Source organism: Choristoneura fumiferana, chromosome Z, assembly GCF_025370935.1.
Source record: "Choristoneura fumiferana chromosome Z, NRCan_CFum_1, whole genome shotgun sequence".
NCBI classification, from domain to species: Eukaryota; Metazoa; Arthropoda; class Insecta; order Lepidoptera; family Tortricidae; genus Choristoneura; species Choristoneura fumiferana.
This window is the reverse complement of record NC_133472.1, coordinates 24,448,403-24,475,992: the sequence shown is the minus strand read 5'-3', so window position 1 is coordinate 24,475,992 and position 27,590 is coordinate 24,448,403. Positions and strand designations below refer to the sequence as shown.

General features: G+C 37.4%; 2 protein-coding genes, 1 long non-coding RNA gene and 1 pseudogene across 7 annotated transcripts; 3 read left to right on the top strand and 1 right to left on the bottom strand.

Moving 5' to 3' along the window:
- Positions 1-15: 15 nt before the first annotated feature.
- Positions 16-22,930, bottom strand: asrij (OCIA domain-containing protein asrij). 2 transcript variants are annotated; one of them, XM_074093849.1, is made up of 6 exons: positions 22,668-22,930; positions 22,437-22,563; positions 2,883-3,057; positions 2,398-2,540; positions 945-1,056; positions 16-427 (listed from the first exon to the last, which is right to left on the bottom strand). In XM_074093849.1, exons 1-6 carry the CDS (start codon positions 22,782-22,784, stop codon positions 325-327), a joined length of 777 nt encoding a protein of 258 aa, XP_073949950.1. In that variant the 5' UTR covers positions 22,785-22,930; the 3' UTR covers positions 16-324. The 2 variants fall into 2 exon arrangements, with proteins under 2 accessions (XP_073949950.1, XP_073949957.1); XM_074093856.1 differs by lacking the exons at positions 22,437-22,563; positions 22,668-22,930 and adding exons at positions 6,177-6,303; positions 6,413-6,640.
- Positions 6,728-13,292, top strand: LOC141432339 (uncharacterized). Its single transcript, XR_012451819.1, has 2 exons — positions 6,728-7,383; positions 12,787-13,292. It is a non-coding gene; the product is annotated as an uncharacterized lncRNA (long non-coding RNA).
- LOC141432166 (uncharacterized) lies at positions 15,614-26,152 on the top strand. 4 transcript variants are annotated; one of them, XM_074093663.1, is made up of 4 exons: positions 15,614-15,629; positions 23,435-23,693; positions 23,789-24,544; positions 25,438-26,152. In XM_074093663.1, exons 2-4 carry the CDS (start codon positions 23,495-23,497, stop codon positions 26,106-26,108), a joined length of 1,626 nt encoding a protein of 541 aa, XP_073949764.1. In that variant the 5' UTR covers positions 15,614-15,629; positions 23,435-23,494; the 3' UTR covers positions 26,109-26,152. The 4 variants fall into 4 exon arrangements, with proteins under 4 accessions (XP_073949764.1, XP_073949758.1, XP_073949748.1 ...); XM_074093657.1 differs by lacking the exon at positions 15,614-15,629 and adding an exon at positions 16,220-16,235; XM_074093647.1 differs by lacking the exon at positions 15,614-15,629 and adding an exon at positions 23,180-23,327.
- On the top strand, positions 17,000-18,962 carry LOC141439608 (uncharacterized; annotated as a pseudogene).
- Positions 26,153-27,590: the final 1,438 nt, after the last annotated feature.

Here is a 27,590-nt window from a genome sequence, read left to right as displayed (position 1 = left end):
ATAATAAAGTCCATATTGCAACTCTTATCTACTTTATTGGTAATCGATTTAATAACAGCTTTTTACATGATTGATCTCGGCGACAACATGACACTTGACTTGCGCAGGGGCAGTAAACATTTTTCATTGAAATCAAAAGCCATTGAAAACTAAACCCACACAGAAATAATAACAGAAAAATATTTTTTAACAAGCCAAAAACTATACGTAACAAAAGTTATTGACTATAACAGCACAACCAATAAAGCATGTGCATTAAATGCCTTTCTCTTATTATTACATTTTATAGCTAATAATGCTACCACGCTATCAAGTTGTTCGTTGCTAATCCATGATGTCGCCGTATTTGTTGGTGTTGGCGGGCGGCGGAGGCGCGGGCGACGCCGGCCGCGGCCGCCCGATCGGCGGCAGCGCGCTGGGATCCATTCTGAAACGAGAGAATATCTCATTCATCCTTTTAGCATAGGCTCGCCGATTAATAATAAAAGGGATAAAACCCTTAAGCAGAGTTAAGATCTGCAAGAAATATCGTGGAAGTTGCATTACATAGCGGCGCTCGATTAACCACTTAATACTCGTTCACTTTATGGCCTCGCAATGTAATGCAACTTGCACGGTTTTTATTGCAAGTCTAAACTATGTCTAGGCTGCTGCCTAGGCTTTATGACAGAGAAAAACTAGATCACTAGGTAGATACAGTCAAGTGCAAAGATATGCATAAAGTCGTGTATACATATTTTTTTAACTTTGGCCGTGTCGATATCTTTGCACTTAACTGTACACAGACAGAATATCATCAGATCTACAGTTTTTTCTAAATATTAAGCTAAATACTGCTGCGAATTAATTTTATAAATTGTCTGAATGGTCCTACGCTGAAGCAAATTTAAGTGATTCGTCGGCACTGACAGTTTTTTAGCTCTCTAGTAGGTAGTCGAGTTTACCTGTATGGGTCCTGCCTGACTTCGGAATAGTCACCGCGGTTTTTACGTCGGAGGTCTTCGTACGAAAGAGAAGGCCCCTGCTTGCGCTCTGGATCCGCAGGAGCGCCGCTACCTGCAACGAAAGTTTCTCATTAAAGAAAGAAAGAAATATATTTTACACAACACAAGACAACAATATTATTAAGTAAGTACAAATAGGCAACACGAAGGATAGTATGTGTCATTGCGGTTGTTAATCGGACACTGACTCAGCATAATGCTGAAGCGTTAAAACGCCCCAGTGCTGATTTTCATTCAGCACCGTCAGTGACCCTCGAACGACCGGTTACATGGATGGAAGGCAAATTTGTAATGCCATAGCCATATCTGTAATGGAAAACTGAAAACGTTTCTTCTGCATTAAGGTTCATTCAGACATTTCAGTAAAATTCACACTTTCATAAGAATACTCTCACTATGTTATTTCATTCATTTATTATAATGAATGCATACATACACTTTGTCAGTGTCTAAAGTGTAGGGGAGAGTGGGTCACAGTGGAGCAGATCTTTTTCAAACTGATTTTATCGCACTAGTCTCTTCAAAAAGCTCAGTTTTTTTTCTTAAAACACGTTTACTATCTATTTTTGAAAAACAAAGACAAAGAAAGCACCTGGGAAATTCTGCAATAAAATATATACATTTTATAAAAAATGGCGCGTGATCCACTGTAACCCATGCCTGGGTAACACTGAATCAGGGATCTGAGTTACAACGGATTGTACGGGATGCACAAAATTATAACAAACTGTTTTTTTAATAAACAATAAAAACTAATCTTCGCATTGTGGTTGAATGAAGAACATAGAAAATTTTGTTATATTTACATGGACTTTACTCATGCAAAAGTTTGGTAGGTATCCTTTCCGGTTGCTTAGCCTTGCTGTTCAATACTCGCAAGTACCTACACAAATTCTATTAACAATTTTCAATTTCAACTCTTCTACATGGAATCTAGAGGTAGCATAGAACTGTATGGATAAAAGTTTATTTTAAAATATTGCGTATTGCATATCATCATATCAGCCGCGTGATGTCCACTGTTGGATATAAGATTCCCCCATAGACTTTCAGTTGCTTCGGTCTGAGCTGCCTATATTCAACGCGAACCTGCGAGCAATCAACTCATCCGCCCATTTCGTTGGTGGACGTCTTACGCTGCGCTTGCCGATCTCCATCCGAGAACTTTGTGTATTGTACAGTCAAGGGCATAAATATATAAACATTCCCAATACGTCAAAAATATCTACAAACCTTTATGCCACTGACTATAAAGTCGATGTCTACAAATATTTAATGCTATAGCTGTATAGGTATTTATACCCTCGACTGTACTCGTATGTAGTTCAGGTAAATGTGATTTGCTTACACTTTTCAATTTATAAGAGGGTAAATAGCTCTGGCAACTTGGTACCTTCATTATCGGGACGATAAGTATCCTCGTTAAACACTGGGCGATCAGTGTCGAGGTCCAGCGAGCTGCCAGGGCCTGCATCAGAGTAAATGTCGTTTGGGCCTGCCCCAAACATTGTGGGAGACTGTTTTGTCATAGTGGTTCTGAAAATATATATTTTTTTTTTACATTTATCATTCATTAAATTGTACACAAGGTGTTTTAAACACCACCAGCACAGCACCATTTGAAATGACATTTGTTAGTTTGTAGATAGCTGGACATGTGGAATCATACATCCAGGCTACCTTTTATCCAGATATTTCCAAAGGACGGCGATAAAATTGCAAAATTTAACTTTTTACGCAACGTTAATAAAATTCGCTGTTTTGGGATTATTTGCGAAGTAACGGAATTTCTATTCAACTGCTAAACTTAATGGCATCCGAATACGAAGCCGTGGGTAAATGCTATACCTAAATAAAATCGTAAATTTAGATAATCACCCTGCACGTCCATCCCTTCTCTCACGGAGGAGTTGACCAATGTAGCTTCCTGGCAGAGCCATTAGTTTCTCAGCACACGCCTGCTGGTATGAAAGCTTGCCGATGAAATAGCCCACCAACACTGCCAGTGACATTTTAGGCAATGCACCAAAACGGGGATTTGGTTTGAAATATCCTGTAACACAATAGTCTTTAGCAATGCAGGCTTACTAATAATTTATATTTATTACAGTCTCATTTTAGACCAGTAAATGAAGTCACAATTCTTTGATGGCATCCACTGAAAAGGTTTGCTGTCATGCATTTGGAGATGGTTCTTAATACCTGAGCAAATTCATACATTATTCTGGGACTTGACTTATGCACAATAATAAAGAAAACATTCACAAGTCAATTAATTCAGTCATCTTTAATAATTTAAAAACTAAATTTAATAAATAACAGGAACACTTAACCTAGGTATTTATACACTTATTTTTCTTTTTATTTCCATTAATAGCAATGAGATGGCTCAATTCAATGATAGAAACTACCTGGTAATTAACTTCTTGGTCATATAGAAAATAAAATCAAAGGTACATAATAATCAGATATATTGATGTCACGAGTAAAAGACTTAATCGTAAAATTCACGAACTCAAAGATTGACATGATGGGTACACAAGACCGACATCCAATAAATTGCAATCTTCTTTTTTGCCCCTTAACCAACACAAATGCGGGGTATTTCAAATTTGACCACTGTTTGTGTGTGCCTGTCTGTGGAAACATAGCTCCTAAACGGATAGAGGCTAATTGAGATGGTTCTTCATGATCATCATCATCATCAGCCCGAAGACGTCCACTGCTGGACAAAGGCCTCCCCCTTAGAACGCCACAATGAACGACAACTCGCCACTTGCATCCACCGGTTTCCCGCAACTCTCACGATGTCGTCAGTCCACCTGGTGGGAGGCCTGCCAACGCTTCGTCTTCCGGTTCGTGGTCGCCACTCGAGGACTTTTCTCCCCCAACGGTTATCTGTTCTTCGAGCGATGTGGCCTGCCCATTGCCACTTCAAAGACGATGAGAGATGGTTCTTAGTTAAGTTTAATTAAAATGGGTTTGGCCGTTTTTGAGATATTCAACTTTAAAATAAAAAGCTCAGTTGAGAGAGCTGGAGGAGACCTATGCTAAGAGGCATGCCGCATGCCGCCGCACATGTTTAGATGTTATATTCAATAGAATATCTAAACATGTATGTAGTGCGAAAGTTGTAGAGAATTCGAAATAAAAGGGCTTTTTGCAACGCATTCGTCGATATTCCTAGCTCTGTACCGGGCACATCGTGATATGCCGAAAAAAAGAAAAATTTAGGTACGACGAGCGAAGCGAGGAGTGGTTAGTATGAATTATGACCACAACGCACAAGCCGAGCGAGCGAAGCGCGCGTGCCGTGGCAGCGGCCGGCGAAGTGTCCGAACCGATATGGCGGCGTTTCATGATATGCCTAGGAATTTCATGATCTGTGTTAACTGGCCAAATCATGAAATGGCGGTGTTTCATGATATGCCTAGGAATATCATGATCTGCCTAAACGTCACTAGGCAAATCGTTAAATGGTGATTTTTTAATGATATGGCAGATGTCCCTTAGCCAATTCATGAAATGGCGCCATTTCACGATATGCCTAGGAATTTCGTGATTTGGTGGATTCTACGACCGGCTGCCGACATATACCTACACCGTTTAGTCTGGGCTCAATAAGTGCTTATAGCATAAATTCGCAAAAGCAACAAAATCTGAAACAAAAGCTTCAACCCCTCATATGCGGGAACTAAAAAAGCTGAATTCTAGTCTCATCTGTTTTAATAACCCCAAATTCATCAGATTTAAATAAAAATACAAAAATATAGTCTTAAATTTTGCCACTGATCAGCGCCTAAACATACGAGGGTTAATATATTATCATTGCAATCAAATTGGTAGATGAATAAGTATGTTAGATTACATTGCTTTTATTCCAGGGCACACATTCAAGTTTATATTAAAATCTATAGATTGTAATAATGGAAATAGCATGAACATTGCAATAATTTCGAACTCTTTATGCCTCTGTAGATATTTCATCCTGGCTTATTAATCATAAGAATATTGAGATTCAGAATTGGAATTTCTATGGCTAAGTAGAGCAGGTGTGATTCAATTATTAAAAATTCAAACCAGATGTTTAACCCTTTACCAGACAAAGGGATATATTCCTCCCACATCTTATATCGGTTACCGTAGTCCAAACCTCCTACAAAATATTTTGTCTGTCCCTGAAAATAGTATTTTATTATCTTCATTCACAACACGCTTCTAAATCGCGTAATATATCTTTGGCAGCCGTTTAGATTCACTTGAACTCTAATTTCAGTAAACTACGGAGAAATTGGAACACTTTCCTTAATTTCTATGAAACAGAAGTACATAGATCGAACATTTTTTTGTATTTTATAGATTTTGCTAAATATTCATGCATTTTTGTGTATGACCAAAATTAGGATGTGGGTTGACATTATCCCATGGCCTTATTAGAGTTTAACTGTGCGGGAGCTATTCTTCCCATGGCCCGGTAAATTGTCTTGTTGTGTCATAAAAACTCGCGTAAGTAATAAAACTGTTTAAAATCTCCTTTTAAAGACTTTCCCTGAAGAATAAGATGTGGGAGGAATATATCCCTTCGCCTGATCAAGAATATAATAAGACAAAATCGAGTATGACAGTTAATTACTTAGACAGGCGATGGGATAACCGTAACCCACATTTTTATTTCTGGTTTAAAGGAACATCTCCAACTTTTGTAAATTCATTTTTTACAAGGCGTTAAATACGGTTGTAACAGTATATAAAGTATGTATGAAGACACGCTAGTTCTAAGGGGCCTGGTAAAGGGTTATTTAAACTAATTTGCTAGTTGTCAAAAGTAATTTAACTGGAATATCATAAAGGTTGAATTTTGGTAATTATGTCAATTCACTAAAAATATGATGCATCTATAGCAAAAATAGTGGATCTATTAAAATTTGGCATTCTAAATAGGTTAAATCTCCTGTCAGCATAGCTACTTAAAAAAAAATGCATGCATAACCTTTGCCAATATCTATAATGTCCAACTCAACATTAATCGACATTTCTGCATGAAAATACAAAAGCCACCAACTAATAAAAAACAGGTACCTATTGCACAATTTTAATAACACGGAATCATGAACAATACAATTGCATAATAGACATATAATCATATAATCATTTCCAATTTCAAATACACACCTTTCTGGAGTGCCATATAAGTTCCCACGCCAAAAGCTGTGCTCAATGGCAGGGAACGTTGGTAGAAGCTCTCGCGATTACACTGTGCCATAACTCGGACCTCATCAGGGGAAAACTTGTAAGGACCCTAAAATTGTAGTATATTAGTATAAAATATGGTCAATGGAAAATGGTCATGTTACATTTCTTCAAAATATTTCTATCAGCGAGTTATGAAACCAATAACATAGCCTTACCTGAAATGGTGCTCCCAGTGGAGGCTGCGCCGGGTCTCCCGGCATCACCGGCTGGCCGGGTGCCTCTTGTTGGTACCCAAATATGTTTTGTTCATTCATTGCATTACAACGTTACCACATTAACTAAACATACACAAGTAAAAATATATTTTCGTAATCGCGCTGATTTTCAGCTGACGCTGACACAGACCGACTGACTTTGACACTTACTTACACTTCTGACTTTGACAGTGAAGTGAAGCGACTGTCAGGCAGTGTGACCAGATTTAAATTGATGTTTTTGTCTGTGTGAAAGTCGAAACTAAATACAATTGGCTAAGTAAAGTTTTTTGAAGAGGTGCTAATTATATTTTTCATCGATAGTCGACGTCTTAATAATCGAGGAACTGCAGCTCTTTTATTTTTATTTCCTCTTATTAATTAGAAATATTTTTTTAAGTGGTCGATATGACGTTTGTGAGATTGAAATTGCAGAACCGTTGAGGGCTTAGTACTTAGTAGAAACACTAAAAAAAAAAACGAAGTCAACTGTCACTGCTGTCACTGTCAAGTAGAATCTAACCTAAAACCGTTTTATTTACTTTGCGATTTGGTGCGATCAGTGTTTTTTGGATAATTTTTAAAGACCTCTCAGCACAAACTCAGTACTTTAAAATTTGCCGCATTTCTCCACGACCTTTGCATGATAATTGGACCCCGATTGGATAGTTTCGACGACTATTTTGGCTCTGCTTCTTCGACAACGCTATCTTGCAGTCTCGACGACACTTGGCTTGACTTTTGGACCATATTTTCTATTTTAGCGGCTTCACCTTTCAATACGAAATGAGTGAATTTGTGCGAGCAGATTCAAGGAACTTGCCACACATGGCTATGAGTCTAGAATATTTTGACACCAGTGATAAGTATACAATGTTGCCGAAATCAAAGGAGATAAAGCACTCTTATCCGCACCGGTAAAATGGATGAACGTAAGTACAAAATGTTAAGATTGATAATGAATGGGCATGTAGATATGCATTATCTCTATTGCATGGCATGCCTTATGACCTTTTGTGTAATGACAACACCATGGGTTGTCTACTGCTCTCTATCTCGTCTTCCGTCCGTCGACTCACTGCTTGTTATTTTGTTGCTGTGCTGTAATTGAATAAATCCTGATTCATCTGAGAAATCATCCGTCTTCATTTTATTGTATCCACGATAAACCTCTGAAAGGACACCGACTGCTGCTCCTACAGGTTATGTATGCCCAGTTCACGAAGAACGTGGATGGATGAGGTTAAGCATCTGACTGAACACAAGTAAGCGCAAATATTTATATTTTTTTTGGAGCGATATGCCTGCTAATGGTGATGATGTGTTGGAACCTCGTGGCAACATGCCTGCCGCGAACTCGCAAGCGACAGTGATGCATGCCGCAAGCTCTCATGCCAGCATTGAAAAACTGGAAGGCGCTCGCAATTACCATTCTTGGAAATTCGCAGTCAAAATGTCATTGATGCATGATGGATTGTGGGACATTGTGGAGACTGGTACTAATGAGGGAGATGTGCTGCGTGACCAGCGCGCCCTAGCAAGAATATGCTTAGCTACTAAATCAAACCTATACCAATACGTAAGAAATGCCAAAACCGCCAAGGAGGCGTGGAAATGCCTTGCTGACGTCTTCGAAGATTCAGGTTTGGTGCGCAGAGTACTCTTATTAAGGCAATTACACAGAATAGAGTTCTGCAATTTCAAGTCCATGTCAGATTACATAGAAGCTATAATGACAAATGTTCAACAATTGGCCGATATAGGTAAAATAATTGAAGACACTGAAGTAGCAGAGGTATTGTTGAGTGGATTGCCTGTTGAGTATGATTCTCTTGTTTCAAATTTGGAGACCGCAAATATGACAAAGAAATTGTCCAGCGAGGTTGTCCGAGCTCGCTTGTTACAGGAGGAATACAGGAAGTCTGACTCCGAAAACAACACTGCATTTCTTTTGAAGAATAGATCATTTAAAGGAAGATGTCACTTCTGCAAGAAAGTAGGCCACATGAAGGCAAATTGTTTAAAATTTAAACTGAAGCACAGGAGCAAGAGTAGCGAAGACCAGGCCATGGCTGCAGGTTTTGAGGTGCACCAGGATGTGTGGTTCGTGGACTCTGGATGTACTTCGCACATGTGTAATTCTCTGGACTCTTTTGTCAATTTGAAGACTTTTAATAATAAAGTGACAGTTGCAAATAATGAACATATGCAATGTGAAGGTATAGGTGATGTATTTTTGAACTTAAATGGTAAATTAAGAAAATTGTGTAGCGTTTTGTATGTACCAGGTCTTGCAACAAATTTAATATCTGTTAGTAGGCTAATTAGTCGAGGTTACAGCGTGAGGTTCGACAGGACAGGGTGTGTCATTGTAGACAAAGGTCTTAACAGGGTTGCGTCTGCTTTTGTACAAAACGGTATGTATAGATTGAGCATAGGTGAGAATTCGTGCAATGTGGTGAACTACAAACCCTCACAAGGGCGAGAGTTTGTTAGTTCCGCAGTTGCTACTCAGGATGCAAAACAATTGTGGCACCAGAGGTTGGGGCATATTAATCAGAGGGATTTGCAGTCGCTTGGGGATAGGTTGCCTAACAATCTTTTGTTACAGAACCAAGGACAGCAGGAAGGTAAATGTGTTCCTTGCCTTGAGGGGAAGTTGGCCGCTAAGCCTTTTCCTAAAGGGCAAGTGTGTTAGCTGATAAACCGCTAGCTCTGATACACTCTGATGTATGTGGCCCACTGCCGAGTAGCTGGGGTGGCGCGAAATATCTGCTCACCTTCACGGATGACTGCACGAGGAAATCATTTGGGTTCTTATTAAAGAAGAAATCTGAGGTATGTGACCGTTTTATTGAATTAGTTAGTATGTTAGAAAAGCAGACAGGGCTGTACGTTAAGTGTCTACGTTCAGATAATGGCGGAGAGTATTGCAACAAACAACTTTCTCATTTCTTGAAAAGAAAGGGTATAGTGCATCAAACAACAGTGCCATATTGTCTTCAGACACAAGTAAAGGTTATAGGTTGGCTGACTGTTTAGACCCGAGAAAAGTTGTATTGTCAAGAGATGTAGAATTTTTAGAAAATAGGTTTTATAATTTTCGACAGAATAATAATGATAATTGCAATAATTTTAATTTGGATTTTATTTATGGATTTATAAATAATGAGGATAATTGCAATGTGTCATTGTCAGGTGATGTGAATGAGAATAGCATTGGTTCCAGCAGTAGGAATGAGAGTACTATTGTCAGTGATGTGAATGAGAGTAGCATAGGAATTTGTAGGAACGAAACGAGTAGTCCTAGGTATGTGAATGAGAGTAGCATAGGAATTAGTAATAGGAACGAAAGTAGTAGTCCTAGTGATGTGAATGAGAGTAGCATCGAGTCTATTAGCAGGAATGATAGTACTGATATAGGAGTTGTAAATGATAGTAGTAACATTTTAAAGAGTATTAAACGTGATCATAATTACTCATTAAATTTTTCAGATGGAGCTGATGAAGAGTATTGCTCTGCAAGTGAGAGTGGCTCTCTATCTGATGGTTCTGCGGGAGTGAAAGAGTGCTCACCGGGCAGCACCACGTCTGCTGGAGGGGAAGTGACGGCAGAGGCGGAAGCCCGACCTTCGAGCCCGACCTCTACAGAGCGTCCAGTGCGTAGTACGCGTTCTGCTCTACCCAAGAGGTATGCCGATTACGATTTATCTTTGATGGCGAATGGTCGTGCGTTCGAGCCAACTACGTATGAAGAGGCCGTATCCAGCGCTGATGCTGATGACTGGCGAGCTGCTATGACGCAGGAATACGACTCGCTAATGAAGAACAAGGTTTGGAAGCTGGTAGACAGACCTAAGAACGTCAATGTGGTAAAAAGTAAGTGGGTATATAAAATTAAAAATGATGCCTCTGGTAATTTTATATGTCATAAAGCACGACTCGTCGCGAGGGGCTTTACGCAGCAGGAGGGGATTGATTACAATGATACATTCTCGCCTGTCGTACGCCACTCTACCATGAGGATATTATTTAGTTTGGCAAATGAACTAGATTTAAATATAGATCACATTGATGTAACTACAGCATTTCTGAATGGAAATTTAGAAGAGACCATTTATATGGAACAACCTAAAGGTTATAATGTAGACCATAGCAAGGTATGTTTACTTCAAAAAAGTATATATGGACTGAAGCAATCTAGTCGCATGTGGAATTTAAAAATTCACAATGTTCTGTGTAACAATGGTTTGGTTCAGAGTAAAAGTGAACCTTGTGTGTACTACATAAGGTCAAAAAATGATTTTGTTATCGTAGCATTGTATGTTGATGATTTTTATTTGTTTTATCAAAAAGATAGCTTATGTAAAGTCAAGCTATTGCAAACATTAGAGAAAGAATTTAACATTAAAAATCTGGGTCCCATACAAAGCTACTTAGGTATCCGTGTTCGTAGAGATAGAAAAAACGGGACTTTGTCTTTGGACCAGACTGTGTACATAAAGAGCATTTTAAATAAATTTAATATGTCTAATTGCAAGCCTGTATATACACCTATGCTTCAGTGTACTAAGTTAGAATTGGAAAATAAAAATGAATGTTTAAGTGATGACACATTCAAGTACAGACAGCTTATTGGTTCATTAATGTATTTGTCTGTCTGTACACGACCGGATATTGCTTTCGCGTGTAGCAAACTTAGTCAGTATAATAACTGTTATGGGAAATCACATTGGTCAGCTGCCAAGCGTTTGCTACGATATTTAGCAGGTACAATTAATTACGGTTTATTGTTTATAAAAAGTAAGGAATTGTCATTAAGTGCATATAGTGACGCTGACTGGGGAAATGACTGTCTTGATAGAAAGTCTTATACTGGTTTCGTTATAAAGCTGGGAAATAACACAGTTAATTGGGAATCCAGAAAGCAAAGGTCGGTAGCGTTGAGTAGTACTGAAGCTGAGTATATGGCTATAGCAGATGTATCTAAGGACTTATGTTTTATTCAGAACCTTATGTCAGAGATACTTCCAGATACCCGTATGAGCATTATTGTTTATAATGATAATCAGAGTGCGCATAAATTAATTGAGAACAAAGAATTGTGTCATAAGCGCACTAAGCATATTGATGTTAGATTTCATTTTATTAAAGATTTAGTGCAAAAAGGGTTTATGGTTGTAAAGTATCTGAGTACTGAAAGAATGATAGCCGATGCTCTAACTAAGGTATTAAGTGCTAGAAGAAACAGTTTATTGATGAATAAAATGTGTGTAAAGCCTTGCTAATTATGATTATGTGTACATGCATCATGAATTGTTTGTTTATGCTAAGTTAGCATGATAGGTTGTTATTTTATGGTTTGGACTGTATACCTACTTGAATCTTGCATTGTGTAGAGTCAATAAAGTGTTGATGTAGAGTCGATGTAGGATTGATGTAGAGTCAATATAGAGTTAATGTAGAGTCTATATAGAGTCAATGTAGAGTCTATGTAGAGTCATCAAGCATGCAATTTGTTGTGTTCGGCATTAGATTATAATGCATAAGGGGAAGTGTTAAGATTGATAATGAATGGGCATGTAGATATGCATTATCTCTATTGCATGGCATGCCTTATGACCTTTTGTGTAATGACAACACCATGGGTTGTCTACTGCTCTCTATCTCGTCTTCCGTCCGTCGACTCACTGCTTGTTATTTTGTTGCTGTGCTGTAATTGAATAAATCCTGATTCATCTGAGAAATCATCCGTCTTCATTTTATTATATCCACGATAAACCTCTGAAAGGACACCGACTGCTGCTCCTACACAAAAGTATATCAATACAGTTTCTTGTCTATTTTTTTTTACATTACATTTTAGGGCATCAAAAGTTGAATATGTTGCTGGACCAAAGTTGTTTGAGAGCACAGAATAACAAAAACATATTACCTATATTGTGACCATTTACTTAGATATCAACTGACAAGACAATGTGATTGATGCGACAGGTGATGTTGTTCTGCATTGGCTGGTAAATATTATGATAGAGTAAAATTTCTGTGGTTAGTGAAACATTATATTATAACTAGCTGTTGCCCGCGACTCTGTCTACGAAGAATTCGCTTATTGATTTCCTGCAAGTACTATGTATTTTTTCGGGATAAAACTGTGAGATAAAAAGTAGCCTATGTTCTTCCTCGGGACTCCAACTACCTACATAATGAATTTCGGCTAAATCAGTTCAGCGGTTGAAGCATGAAAAGTTAACAGATAGACAGACAGAGTTCCTTTCACGTTTATAATATTAAATATAAGTAAGGATTTATAATAATTTTGATCTTTTTTTCAGGTGGATGTAAACACACATTGGTGTTTTTATTTTGTTTGCAAGAAAAAGCCAGTGAAGGAGCATAACCTGTTTTTTCCAAGGACATGCATTTTTCCATAAAAAAAGAGGCATAGAAGTACCACGAAACTCCTCAATGGTTAATGGAAGAGAATAGAATAGATTTAAGATTTAGGACGGAAATGTAATTTTGAACATGACAATCTCTTAATACAGAAATGTATTTTTAGTTGACAATGCAAGTACAGTCGATAAAAAGTACAGTCAGCAAAATTTTATTTATTTTTTCTTAATAATATCATTTTTGGTTTTTATTTGTGTAAGCTTTTATTTTTCCTCACAATACTTTTTGTTGACTATACTTGTCTTGCATTGTCATCTAATCTGTAATCAGTATAAGTACTGCTGTGCTAAGCTAATGGTACTTTAAATTTGTATTCTCATTTTGGTTTATAATTATAATACATACATACTCGTACATTGCAAGTCGAATAAAATCTTGTAAAATATGTTTCTTTTCACTTATGATTTACATCATCAAAAATAACGAAAAAATGTGCAGAATTTGTAACATTGCTCACAGAGATTTTGATTAGGTTCGATTCCCGGTCATGTATGTATTAGAGTCAGACAAAATAAAACGGTTGAATGCCATATATATCCATACTAATATTATAAATGCGAAAGTGTATGTGCTTGTATGTTTCTCCGTCTTTCACGTCGCATTGGAGCGACGGATCGAGGTGATTTTGGCATAGAGATTGTTTATGGGCCACAGAGTGATATAGGCTACTTTTTATCCCGGAAAAATAAACAGTTCCCGAGAGAACAGCGCGGAAAAACCGAATTCCACGCGGGCGAAGCCGCGGGCAAAAGCTAGTATATACACACATCCAGTTCAACTGATAGAACAAACAATACAATCTAGGGTCACTGTCACAAGTACAAGTACTAAAAATACAAGTAAATCACCACGGTTTTGTTATAACTTATGATCAATGGTATGCATATTGTTTACACATATAACACACAAGTTAATCAAACCATGGTTGCTTAGGAAATGAAAAGTTTAATATGATTGACAGCCCTTTTATAGCCTGCCGGAAAAATCTTTACAGCGCGATTCAGCTTTTCCTTGAGACGAGATAGTGACATCTTTTGATGCAAAAGTAAACTAAAATCCCGTTTAACACATAGTGACCTATAATATTTGTGTTATATTTCCTTGTATTTCTTAGTAGTACTTCTAATGCCTTTATGGAGATGGCACAATATTTAATTTATTAAAAATACGACTTGTTTTTAATTACCCTTTGCCAGGAATATTATATACATGTTCCAATAAATCAGGTCTTTTGAGACATATGTTTATGCTAAACGTTTTTATGATAATTTGTGTATTTATGAAATAAAAACAATATAAATTATTGCATTTTTATTATATTACTCTGCAAATTAACTAAAACCATCTAAAACACATGCAATGCGTTTAGCTTATGCTAAACGTTTTTATGATAATTTGTACATTTATGAAATAAATAAAACATAAATTATTGCATTTTTATTATATTACTCTGCAAATTAACTAAAACTATCTAAAACACAGCTTTGTCTACATAATTTTATGTGGTTATGGTTAATAACAGAGATCTTCAAAAATACGGATTCTTTTAATCTTCAAATCACGCATTTCACATGTAACCTCAAGGTCGCTATGACTTTATATGGAATCACCCCCTTTTTAGTAGCCACACAAAGCCACTTCATTCTGTAAATGATTAAGCAGAAACTCTTCCTTCAATACACTTTGAAATAAAGAATATAAACCCATTTGTGCATAAATATTTTAATGTATAGCATGACTCTTACTGAGACCATGTCCTTTTTATTGTTTTGGTAAAAAAACACGATATCTCTCCCTTCTGTTATGTTCTCCTTTGCTGTGTTTGATGTTAAAGGGCTAGAGGGTTCGTATAATCATGTTGTTGATGAGCAACTTGCAGTGGAAGATGAAGCTGACTTGCACCAAGTCGCTTGTAAAGACTAGGATGCATTAATACGCAGAATTCTGAAAATCTCGTCTGTATTTCATAGACCAACGTACAAAGCATTAGAGAACATTTCTGTAATGCTCCATTTCAACTCGAATACTGTCGGAGTCGTCTGAATCCATTGTAGGGATACTGTGATTCGAATTTACTCGTAAGGCAGTCCAAATATCAAGCCAAGTGTCGTCGAGACTGCAAGATAGCGTTGTCGAAGAAGCAGCGCCAAAATAGTCGTCGAAACTATCCAATCGTGGTCCAATTATCATGCAAAGGTCGTGGAGAAATGCGGCAAATTTTAAAGTACTGAGTTTGTGCTGAGAGGTCTTTAAAAATTATCCAAAAAACACTAATCGCACCAAATCGCAAAGTAAATAAAACGGTTTTAGGTTAGATTCTACTTGACAGTGACAGCAGTGACAGTTGACTTCGTTTTTTTTTTTACTGTTTCTACTAAGTACTAAGCCCTCAACGGTTCTGCAATTTCAATCTCACAAACGTCATATCGACCACTTAAAAAAATATTTCTAATTAATAAGAGGAAATAAAAATAAAAGAGCTGCAGTTCCTCGATTATTAAGACGTCGACTGTCGAAAAAAAATATAATTAGCGCCTCTTCAAAAAACTTTACTTAGCCAATTCGCACGACGACAGCACACGTACAACCGCACGTAATTGTTTTTTTTTTGCGCGTTTGTGCACTGCGTCGCATGTAAAGATGGCCGAACTATCATTGCTGCTAGTGCAAAAAAACAAACAGAGGCGTTCAGTGTTAGTGGGTTCCTAGCCCCTTTGAACACGTACGTACCCGGAGTTTCGTAACCAGTTGCGAAAGAAAACCTTTTTGGTCTTGTTCGAAATCGGTTGTGTGGTATTTTGTTATTATACGAAACCAGTTACGAACGAACACTTTTTGTTCTTGCACGAAACTAGGATTAGTGATCGGCTTCTGTTTTTTTACTTAGGCTTATTTTCACAGTAGCGTTTTTTTTCCAGTCAAAGTCGACATTGACACAGTGTTGACTTGACTTTTTGTGTAGTTTTGGCCCTTCGGGCCGACCTAAACTTAACACAAGCTAAACCTACCTATGTTTCTGTGTCCATTAAAATTGAGAAAACACGATTGAGAAAATTTGATTGTAATTATTGAAATTTGTGAATGAGTTTCAAAAGAAGATTCTTTTCCTAATTATTCTGTATGGGAAACCAGTTTAGAATACAGAATTATTTTTCTTCATTCGAAACCAGGTTTCTGAAAAAGAAAAATAAATCTGTTTTCTAAACTGGTTTCGAACCTTTGGTTTCCAAAGTGGCCGAAGGGTTCCGAACTATTATTAAAAATGTTAATATTTTGGTTAATCATCAATGTGGCCCCACGATTTCAAAGTAACCCCATTTTACGGAAGGTAGGTAACGTAGTGGCACCAATGACCGACAAGAACCAATAACCGACACTTTATTTTTTGATTCAATAAAATAAGAGTTGGAAACCGATTTCTTAATATGGCAACACTGTACCATAGATAGCACACTTATGGCTGGCTCCCATTGACATTTGAGCGAAATCCGCCGTTTTGTTTTGAAAATGGCGGTGTGACAACTGATTGCGGCTGGAGTACCGGTGAAAATAACAACATTTCTTAGTGAAATCCTTAAGGAAGCGAGTACATTTTTTGTTCATTATACTAATGTATTGTAACTTATTTGAATTTTATGTTTTTCACGGGATTTTATAAGAACTATAGGATCGATTTTTGTTATAACGAAAATTTAATGTTATTTTGATATTAGTAAAATGTTGGTGTCGATCACTGGTTTTCACAAACTAACTTTTCCAATAATCGACACGTGTCGATAATAATTTTCTGAAACATTTTTCATTTGACAAGCGAATATAGTTCTTCTTGCTCTGCATATTTGGTAGATATTTGAAGTAAACTAATCAAAGTCGAGCTACCAGTAATCGACAAGTGACGATTATTGGGGAATAATGTGTGTCGATGATTGGTTCTTACAGATGGCTCCGAGAAAAAAATATACTTCCGACCAGTTAGTAAAAGCCGTATCATCTGTAAAAAATGGCGAAAAGATTGCAGTTGCTGCGAAACGTTTCGGAGTACCTAGGCTATATAGGATTACGCTCCATGATAAAATTTCGGTAAAAACAACAATGGATTGCGCTATGGGGCCGAGCACAGTTTTAACTAAAGGGGAAGAAGATATTTTGGAAAAGTGGATATTAGCGTTATCTGAAAGACATATTCCACTGACAAAAGATTCGTAGGTACTAGACAGTGTGCAAAAAATAATAAATGATCAAAACAGACCAAATCCTTTTTAACCCCCGACGCATAAAGAGGGTATTAAAAGTTTGACCGCTACGTGCGTCTGTCTGTCTGTGGCACCGTAACTCTTAAATGGGTGGAACGATTTGAACGCGGTTTTTTTTAATTTGAAAGCAGCTTTTCTAGCGTTGGTTCTTAGAAATCTTTTATCAAAATCGTTAGATATTAACTTTGAAGTAACAATGTCGGGGGTTTTCCAACTTTTTGTTGGTTAGGTTATACAAACAATAGGCCCAGCAAGAAGTGGTTTCAGTCGTTCATGAATAGACATCCAAACTTGACACATAGAGTGCCAGACAACTTGTCAAGAGCTCGAGATAATGTGTCTGAAAATAACATCAGGACTTGGTTTACTGAGATCGAAAGTTATTTGGATGAAAAAAACTTAAAACTATTTTAAATGACCCACACAGAATATTCAACGCAGACGAGACCGCGTTCTTCTTGTCACCTAAACCTGGTCGTGTACTCGCCAAAAAAGGCGATAAACACCCATATAACAGCTGCGGTGATGAAAAGGACAATCTTACTGTCCTAATAACTGAAAATGCAGCCGGAGACTTAGCCCCTCCAATGATCATATTTAGTTATGAACGAATTCCTTCAACTATCGCTGTGTTCCCGATGAATGGGCAATAGGTAAATCGGAAAGTGGGTGGATGTGTAGCAGCACGTTCTATGAATATATGACTTATGTCTTCAATCCTTGGTTAGAACAAAATAATATTGAAAAACCGGTCTTGTTCTTTGTGGATGGCCACAAATTACACCTGGCGCTTCATTTATCAAATTTTTGCTCCGAAAATGGTATTGTAGTCTTTGCTTTGTACCCAAATTCTACGCATATTCTACAACCAATGGACTTGGCAGTATTCAGACTACTTAAAGCTCATTGGAAAAAAGCCGTGAAGCAATGGAAAATGGAGAACCTTGGCAAAATTCTTCGAAAAGAGAAATTTGCCCCAGTGTTGCAAAAAGCTCTCACAAATGTAACAAAAGATTGTGTCCAGAACGGATTCCGAGCGAGGGGCCTTTTTCCATTTGATCCCGATTACATCTATATGTCTAAAATATCTAGAACCGAAATAGAAACCACAACTAAAACCAATCCAATCAGAAATAATTTATGAAGTATTTAGAACGTGAAATCGTAAACGTGTTCTCAGCTCAAAAGTTACATCAATTCAATAAATTATACTTTGAAAATAGAAACAGACTGGAAAGAGAAAACCCTGATGAAGACGAGGCTTTATATTTGATTTCGGCCAAAAACAAATCCTAAGACGCGTTGTCTCATTCAAGTTCGGCGGATGCTCCTACAACGTCAGACACATTGGAACAGGCGATGTAACCACTGCTCAAACGAACGATGTTGTTGTAACCGATGAACCGAAAAATATAGACATTGTACTGTGGACAATAAATGAATACTTATTAAACAGTTAATTTTATTTTAATGACCCAATAAGGGGGTGGTGATTTGGCAGAGACACATTATAGGTAATAGTCGATAACTGGGTGTCGGTTACTGGTAACTGTCGATGACTGGGTGTTGATTACTGGAGATTCGGTGTCGACGATTGGAGATTTATACACTTTTTCCTTTTTTGGGATTTTTTTCTAGTCCGTGTATAGTTAATAAAAATAATACATCCTATTCTTATCTCAAGAATATACCTTACAATACTCAATCATTACTTTTGGTTTAAAGATGACTAAATGACCTTTAATTTTATAAAGAAGCCCACTATCTCCTTAAAGTGTCGATCATTGGTGCCACTACGTTAAGTAGGTACTTTAAAAAGGTATCTTTTGTTGGGTGAAGATGAAGTACATATCAAATGCGAGAAGACATCAGTAGGTACTATCAGCCAAATAAGTGGTCTATCAATTTTCAAAGTTCCTATAAAATGAATATGTCGCTAAAGTCGAACTTTCAAGTTGACAGATACGTCTATCTATTGGCATTATTATTTTACTAGATGAAAACCCGGCTTCGCTCGGGTAAAATGTACTCATAATAATATATTTGTTTTTTTTTTTGCCTGTGTAAAGACTATCGTACTTATCGAAAAAGCTGACGTATATTCCCAGCCTTAATATTATCACAAACGTACTTTCACAGCTAACCTACGTATCGGTATTTCACGTAGATATTTCTCCTAAATCTTATTTGCCCAAATAACTATGATGTGTCTGTCTTATAATCAACCCATATACGGTACGATTCGTCTGTACGATCGATCTGATGAAAATCGACGAATCGAACCGAGTGTGGGGCCTTTATGATTATGAGGTCACAATGGAAACGAAATATTTATTTATTCCTCTTAATGGCGGCCATAAGGCTTGGGCCAATGTCAGTTAAATTAAAGATAAATATATTCTTCTTATGCATGTTGTACGGTGATTGTAGTTTTTGCAACTTGATAGCAAAATTCCAGAAACCACGCGGAGACCACTTGCGCATTAAAAAATGTCAGACACGAGAGCAATATAGAATTTTGTGATCACTGTTCACTGTTAAGGTTAATCGCCGCATAAAACACTATCAAAATTATACTTCAACTAGCCAAAGAAGCAGAAATACCAAAATTAGATATCGTCTACATCCGCCATGTTCGAATGCTACAAATCGAATATATAATATATTAAAATATATAGGAACATATGAACCTGTGACACGTGCTGACGTGACACTAACGCCACTTGATGTGATGACTTTGACATGTCTATTTCGCAACGCCATTATATACTTATAGTAATTTATTCAAAATACTCGATAATCCGAATTTTCCGCCTACAAGTTGTCGACTCGGATTAACTAATTTTTTACGCTCTTCAATTTGATGTGCATTTCGTTCGAGTCTACCGTAGACCGGTACGAAATTATTAATATAGATGACATGCAAACGATTAGACACCACGTCATATTTGGCTGATGCGATCTCAGATAAGAAGATAAGTATTTCGGCGTGGAGAGTAAGACAGCCGGTGAAATTACTGGCACTTGAGGTATCCCATCAATAGGCCTCTAGGTTGGCAACGCATCTGCAATCCTCCTGGTGTTGCAGGTGTCTATGGGCGGTGGTGATCTCTTACCATCAGGAGACCCATCGTTTGCCACCGTAAAATTCTGTATTATATTTGGTTATATTTGCTCGAAAATTAAAAATATATTTTCTCAACGTAACCCTGGTGGGTTTTATTTTGAGGGTGTCATTCATTGGGCATTTTCGTGTACAGATGTCCCTTTTTTCACTTTTATTAAAAATATCGCTTTTCCTATTCAGAATCAAGAGCACAATCGATTTCGATAGTTTAAAAAAAACCCCATTTTTTCATACAAAAAGTGCAAATTTCTTTTTAGAAATAATGTCGCCACTTTTCGCCTGTTCTGAAATTTAACATCTTGCGCCCAGTACCTACCTTATCTACCGCAGTCAATACAATGATTGTCCTTTGTGACACCTAAAGGAATCGTCAGTAAAGGGTTTACCTACTTTTTAGAACCATAGTCTTTTATTGTTAAATAAAAATAAAAACACATTCTAGTTAAAAGCGATATACTTAATAAAAAAAACGCTACAATCTGGCTGCATAGACGTGTAAATCTTGTTTAGTTAGTGCTGAAACATTTGCCGTTTTTTTAAATATCTGCAGAATCAACACACTGATTTTAAACGACAAATACTTAAGTAAGTAAGTAGATAAGTAAGAATACAATGAAAACGATTTCAAAATGTCAGCGCCTCTTCATGGGATCGGGGGTGTTTTTCTCGCAATGATATTTACGCATGACGTTTCCTAGATGACTGTTTGCTGGTAGTTTACGAAGTTTGCGATCGCAATCCGGGATGAAATGGTACCGTCCGTAGAAATGTCCAAATAAAACAGCCAGCAACAGTTTAGGATACGGCCCGAAATGTGGATTTCTCTTCAGGAAGCCTAAAATAAGAAAACATTCATAGAAGTAAGACAGAATTGGCAGGAACGTCACTCAAGCTCATCTAATTGCCCGTGCGTTCTTACTTCGATGAACATTTTCGTGGCGTCCATACCAACTCAAACTAACTTAACCATCTTATACCCAGTGGCAGACTAAGCTCGTTCGGAGCCCGGGGCGGCAAAATTGAATGAGGCGTTCCCAGTCTTAAGAGTTAAAGTAAATAGGTATTATATAAGCATATTTTTAGCCTTGTCCAGGACTTGATCAAGAACTGGACCCCCGAGGCGGGCCACCCCTTCCGCCCCACCGTTAGTCCGCCACTGCCTATACCGTTGTCATTGTAACAATACGTACCTAACTAATGCAATATCTAACTCATTTAAAATAACTACCTACATACAGAATGAAATTTTAATCGTGATGCAAAATTAGCGTATCAGGCTTAGTTAATGCTGCACAATGTAATGCTTTTACTCATTTGTTAAAATTTGTTCTTCATGTAGTTATGGAAACTCCAAATTAAATCAGAATCATTTTAACAAATGATTTAATTCATTAGTATATTGTTCAGCATTAGCTGAGCTTAAAACCTATTTTTGTATCACAATTTCATTTTCATCCTGTAACTGGTACCGTCACCTGCCACGACAGCGGAGCGTGCAAAAATATCTGATACGTCCTACCGGCCCTAGAAATAGAGTCGTATCAGACATTTTTATGCACGATTTGTTGTGACAGATATCGGTGCTGGTAACTGACTGTACATGGTACATTATACAAGTTGTTAATTAAATATCTGAAAACCTCAAACACCCCATAAACGTTTTTTTTTAATTTGAAGTTAAATGAATGTCTTTATTTTCGAATATTTTCATTATTTCAAAAAATATTTGTGTGTTTTGCTAAGTCAGTAATTCTACTTGATTTCTAACTCTACGCCTACTCTACACTCATAATTAGTATTTTTGTCAGTAGCGTTTCGATGTTTATAGAAAAAAAAAACTGACAGCAAAACGGCCAGTATTAAATTATTCAAATAATACCTATACAACCTTGCTAAAAACATGTTGCTTCTGTAACTTTTAAACTAAGTAGGCACAGTAAAAAAGGGATTTAAAAACACAAACACTACTTACCTGACTTCTGAGCAAACTAGGTAGGTAGGTACTTTCTGTTTTTCAGTTATTTAATTAACATATTATAATTATATTAATACATTATATAATCAGATGTTAGCTACTTCTTTTTCATCTTCTTAAAACATACGAGTACTTCATAATGTCATCTCTCATCTACTACTTCATATGTCTTACCCCATCTAATAGCTGCATACGTGACACTAGCAAAAAGTGTGCTGAAGGGCAGGCATCGATGGTAAAAACTTTCCTTGTCGCATTCTTCTAGGGCCTTTATTTCATCCTGAGTAAACTCGTAATAACGCTGAAAGACAAGTAAACAATAAGTGACAGTTACCTACAAAAACGCAAGGGTGTAGTTCTATTTACTTAGTAGGTACATATCTGAATGCAGAAGAAGTCACTTACCAATGGATGCGTTATGTTAAGTACAGGAGGGCAAGTCTTAGAACGCGACTTGGAGTAGCAATTACAGTTCGACTCCCCTTTCTTGTCCGGATCATTTTTTTCATTTTTCGCACTCATAACGAATATCTCATTTTTATTTTAAAAAAAGATCGAAAGGATGGCGTAGCATAATTAACTATTTTTTTTGATTTTGTTAGAAACTACAACAATTTAAGCAATGTCATTTTGTTGAAATTTATGACAAAGTCACATTTTCTAAAACTAAACAGCCTGTCTTAACTATTTTCGTTTAAAACCTTGACGTCTCGAATATAGATCTACCTATTTTTAAAAAGTTTTCCTACAATGCGCGCCTCTTTTTAACAAGTTTACAAAAGGCACGCTATGTGCATGTGCACTTGATGTGCACTCAAAGAAATATGGTCAAAGTTGTTTCTAAATCTCATGAGGTTATGGTGAAGTTTTTTCCACGTAACGGTGCCAGCTGTATTTACGGCACTACTATGAGAATTGATATGGAAATATGATACTTTGTATTCTAGTGGCAATGCTGTGGCAAGAGATAAAATGTAAACACAACACCCCCCATTTTACATTGGAAGTTAAAAATTCTCGAAAATCATAACCTTCCTTCGAGCAGTCGGGTAATAATCATGGCCGGTAAGAAAAAATAATGCAATTCTTCATCTGCAGAAGCGTCACTTATGTGTCAAATTCGTAGTATCAGGTGCAGAATAATGTCGCAAATTGAGTTTGAAACATTACAGGAACAAAACGAGGACGGGAACTGAAAGTATTTGCGGCGGTGGTGTGAGGGCACAGGGCAGATGGCGCGCGAGCTGCTGCTGGCGCTGGCGTGCGCGTGCGCGGTCGCGGCAGCGGCAGCCGCGCGCTACGGCGACTACGCCGCTGTCAAGATGCCGCAGTACGGCGACTACGATGCCCCCGCCGCGGCTTCCGACGACTACCGCGACCACTCGCCTGACGCTCCGGCATCTTTAGATTACAAATATGAAGAACATAGTGGTACTAAAATTATTTAGTTATATCTCAAATACAATCACCGACATTATGATCTGGATCAGAGAGGGATCTTAAAAATCATATTTGTTTCCTTACAGATAAAATAGAAAAAACATTGACAAATGATGTCGAGGAAGAGGACGCGTGGAATAAGCCTCCTAAAAAAATAAGAAAACATAAATCCGTTAACGACGGTGACCAAGTGGCATTGAATAAGTACAAATTAGATGAAGTGGCTCCAAAATTTAAAACCAACTATCGAAATAAAAATAGAGATCGGTATCGAAGTAAAAGCAAGGTAACAGCCGAAGAGTTTCCGAATAGAAGGTTAAATCCCGACCACAGCACAGAAGAAGAAAACCAAAAGTTGGAATTTGATGATGAAGACAGCGAAGTGCATCCTGAGGACTTCCAAGAAGACAATAAGAGTATTGAGCACGAAAAGAGTAAATTTGTTCGCAGAGAAATAAGAAAGAAGTCTCGACGAAAACCACGTGATCGACCAATTATAGACACTCGAATGAAGGCAGACGCAGGAAGCGAGGACGAGGAAAGCATTCTGAGTGACGTAAGAGATATTCAAAAGACGCTCAAAGGAAAAGAATCGGTATATCCTGATGTGGAAGAGCGGCCGTGGGTGCCGTTGTCGCCGGGGCTGGGCGTGCGTGCCAAACCGCGCGTGCGTGCGCACGGCGAGGACGACGAGGACGTGCCGCGCGTCGTGCTGCCGCCGCCCAAAGCGCCGCAACCGCCGCCCAACCTCAATGCCTACAGTGAATACGCAGACTACTACGACATGCAAAGGGTTCAGAATATTAAAAATAAATTGCCACCTTTGCTACATCGTACGAAAGGTAAGCAATACTCATCTTTGTTCAATTATATCATTTTATTGCCTCTTACAGTGGTAAAGCATACTTTTTAACACATTCCCAAAAAAACTTACACTAGCTTAATAAAAACAATATCGCAAATCTTATTCCAATTTTACAAAAAATGTACACTGTTCCGAAATGTATAATCTTCTCTAAACGGGAATTATTCAAAGCAAAATTTTAAAGTATGTACCTAGTAGTAAAAATACCCTTGAAATGTAAAAGTACCCGTTTGTAGAAATCACAATTTGAAGAAATTTTAATGCTCACTTTGGAAAAGTGTGTCTATTGGGAAGTGCACTTTTTGAGATAGTACTTCTTCAAAGAATTCCTTTGAGAAAGTATATACCGTTTGAAGCGAAGCATGCTTTACTATGCTAAGTTTTCGGATATTATACGTTATGTCATATGTTAAGTATAGTTTTGATTTCATCGCTGATATTTAAAAACCGGACGGCTAGCACGCTATCTGTTTCGTCCTTGTCGTTTACAGTGAGTCATATATATCTATATATCTCCGTATGTTTGGTTATTTAGAAAGGAAATATGCTTAGCATCTAAGTGTTTTACGGCCACTTGTGCTAGCCGTGTAATAGATAATTATCAGTGTTTTATTAAATATCTACGCGCTTATTAGTGGGCCTCTATGGCCATAGAGCTGAGACCGCTTCGCGATTTCTCAAATACCTACTTACTACGTACTTAATACTTGTTTTTTTGTGTTTTATGTAATTTGCGAAGTGCGAATAAATATTTCTATTTCTATTTATGTCTATTTCTAAATAGTGCATTTACACAAATACATAATTACGATGTACAAATACTGATTTGGAAAACGGAATGACCTAACTGTCGGCTTGTTGTGTGCTCAGCGAGGGTGATGGAGCCGACCACGACGGAAACCTATAGTTCATCATGGCAGCCACGGAAGATCTTTAACCGTCGCAAAGACATCCAGCCAGAGAATACGGCGAACTTCTTTGAAGAAATAACTACCACTAGTACTCGTATTACTACTACCACCGCTCCAGAGACTCGCCCCCAAGTTTCTACAACACCGTATACCACCACTTCCACTGTCACTCCTGTCCCTATCGCTGCAAACGTTCCTTTGGAAATGTCTTTAGCTGAAAAATCACGACTGTCAATTCTCAGAAAATCACAAAAGAAAGAAAGTTTCAGAGAAGATTCGCGGACGAAGCCACCAGTTTTGCTTCAGGTAGCAGAGAGGATGCATACAGTTGTAATGGTAGAGCCAAAAAAAGCGGATGATCCATGGATAAAAGCATACACAAACGACGAAGACAGCCCTGAGATAATAGCGCAAGTAAAGCGTATAATGAAACGAAAGCTGATCGCAAACGCGAAGAGCGTACGGGATCTGACCGACAACTGGGACGACGTCATCTGCGAGTACGTGGACATCTCGCAGTTGAAGACCGTGGTGTCTGCTGCTGTCAGTGTATTTACACGGCACATGTCCAAATATGGCAACCCCGTTTTTCTCGTTTTATCAGCTCTTTGTTTGAACTTTTTAATTTAATGCAAAGTTTAAGTTTTACTAGCAAAAATAATATTTTTTTTCATGGTCCGTTCAATAAAACATTATGATTGCTATATTGGAAGTGTTTGTTCTTTTAGTACCACCTAATTTTTACGCATTAGATTCAAATTTACGCTGCGATTAATACATTTTTGTGATAGTTAAAAGGTTTAAGCTATATATTAATATTTTACATCTTGGCTAGCCCTTGTGTTCTGGACACTAGAATGTATTCGATTAGAGCAGCAAATAAATAAATTTGTAGAATAACGCGATTCCGTACCTAACTAAATACGAGGGGTGATCCAAAATATTGATATACGGTATTTGACAACTCCTGATTTTGCCATATCTTAATATTATTATGAAAATATAGATATACAGATAGTGTTTAGCGAAGAGAAAATTTAAATCGGTTGAAAATTAGATTTAGGTATAGTGATTTTTTGAAAAATCTATATACTTACCTGTCTCTTTCTCAAACGCTTTTCTCTATGCATCAAGTATGGCGGTACTGGCGTGTGACGTCACATGCCAGTATGTTTTTCTCTGTCTTATCTTGAATTTCAAACCTTTCTAACTTTGTTATTTGTAAAGGTAGCTTAAAAATTGTTTTTCTATTCGATAACAGGCATTGTGTAGTTTTAATTTATAAAACATATACAAAATAGTCAAATACCGTATTGAATATATCTATTTCCGGAATAAAATTAAAAGAAGTTGCATTAGTAGCTGTATACATTCCTTAGTAAAATATAATAAAATCATGAAAAATAACATATATATTAGAGACTTGCAGCTATTTATTCACGCGTGGTCGGAAGCATTACGCAAAATAGAAAAAAAAAATAGATGAGAGCAGTAATTAAATACGCCTGCTTGAAAAAAAAGTCTATGAAACAAATATATATTCAGCGACTTGTTGGAAACATTAAGTATTCTGCTCTGCCATATTGTACTGTACAATTGCGCGCTAATGCAATAACTTTTATTTAGGTAAAATATCCACTACAGATGAACATAGCGAAGGATGCCCATTTATCGCCCTCACTTTAGATATTTTTTCACAAAAATTCAAAATCTTGTTTTGTCAGATAGAAGAATGACTGTCAGGCATCTAGTTGAGATCACGGGGCTTTCATATGGACGTATTCAAAGGTTCTTAACTGATCAACTGCACATGAAATAAGTTTCCGTTCTTTGGGTGCCCCAAATGTTGATTGCTGAACAAAAGGAAATACAAAGGCAAATCTTGAAAAAATTCAAACTGATCTCGAAACATTTTTGCATCGGTTTGTGACCATGGATAAGTTTTGGATCCATCATTTCGATCCTGAGACCAAACAGCAGTCTATGACCTAGAGAAGCGATCATCCTTCCAAACGCCGCAGAAATTAATTCGCAAGCTCAGTGGGAAAAGTTATGGCACCGTGTTCAGGAAGGCCAAGGGAGTAATAACGATTGAATATCGTGAGAAAAGAG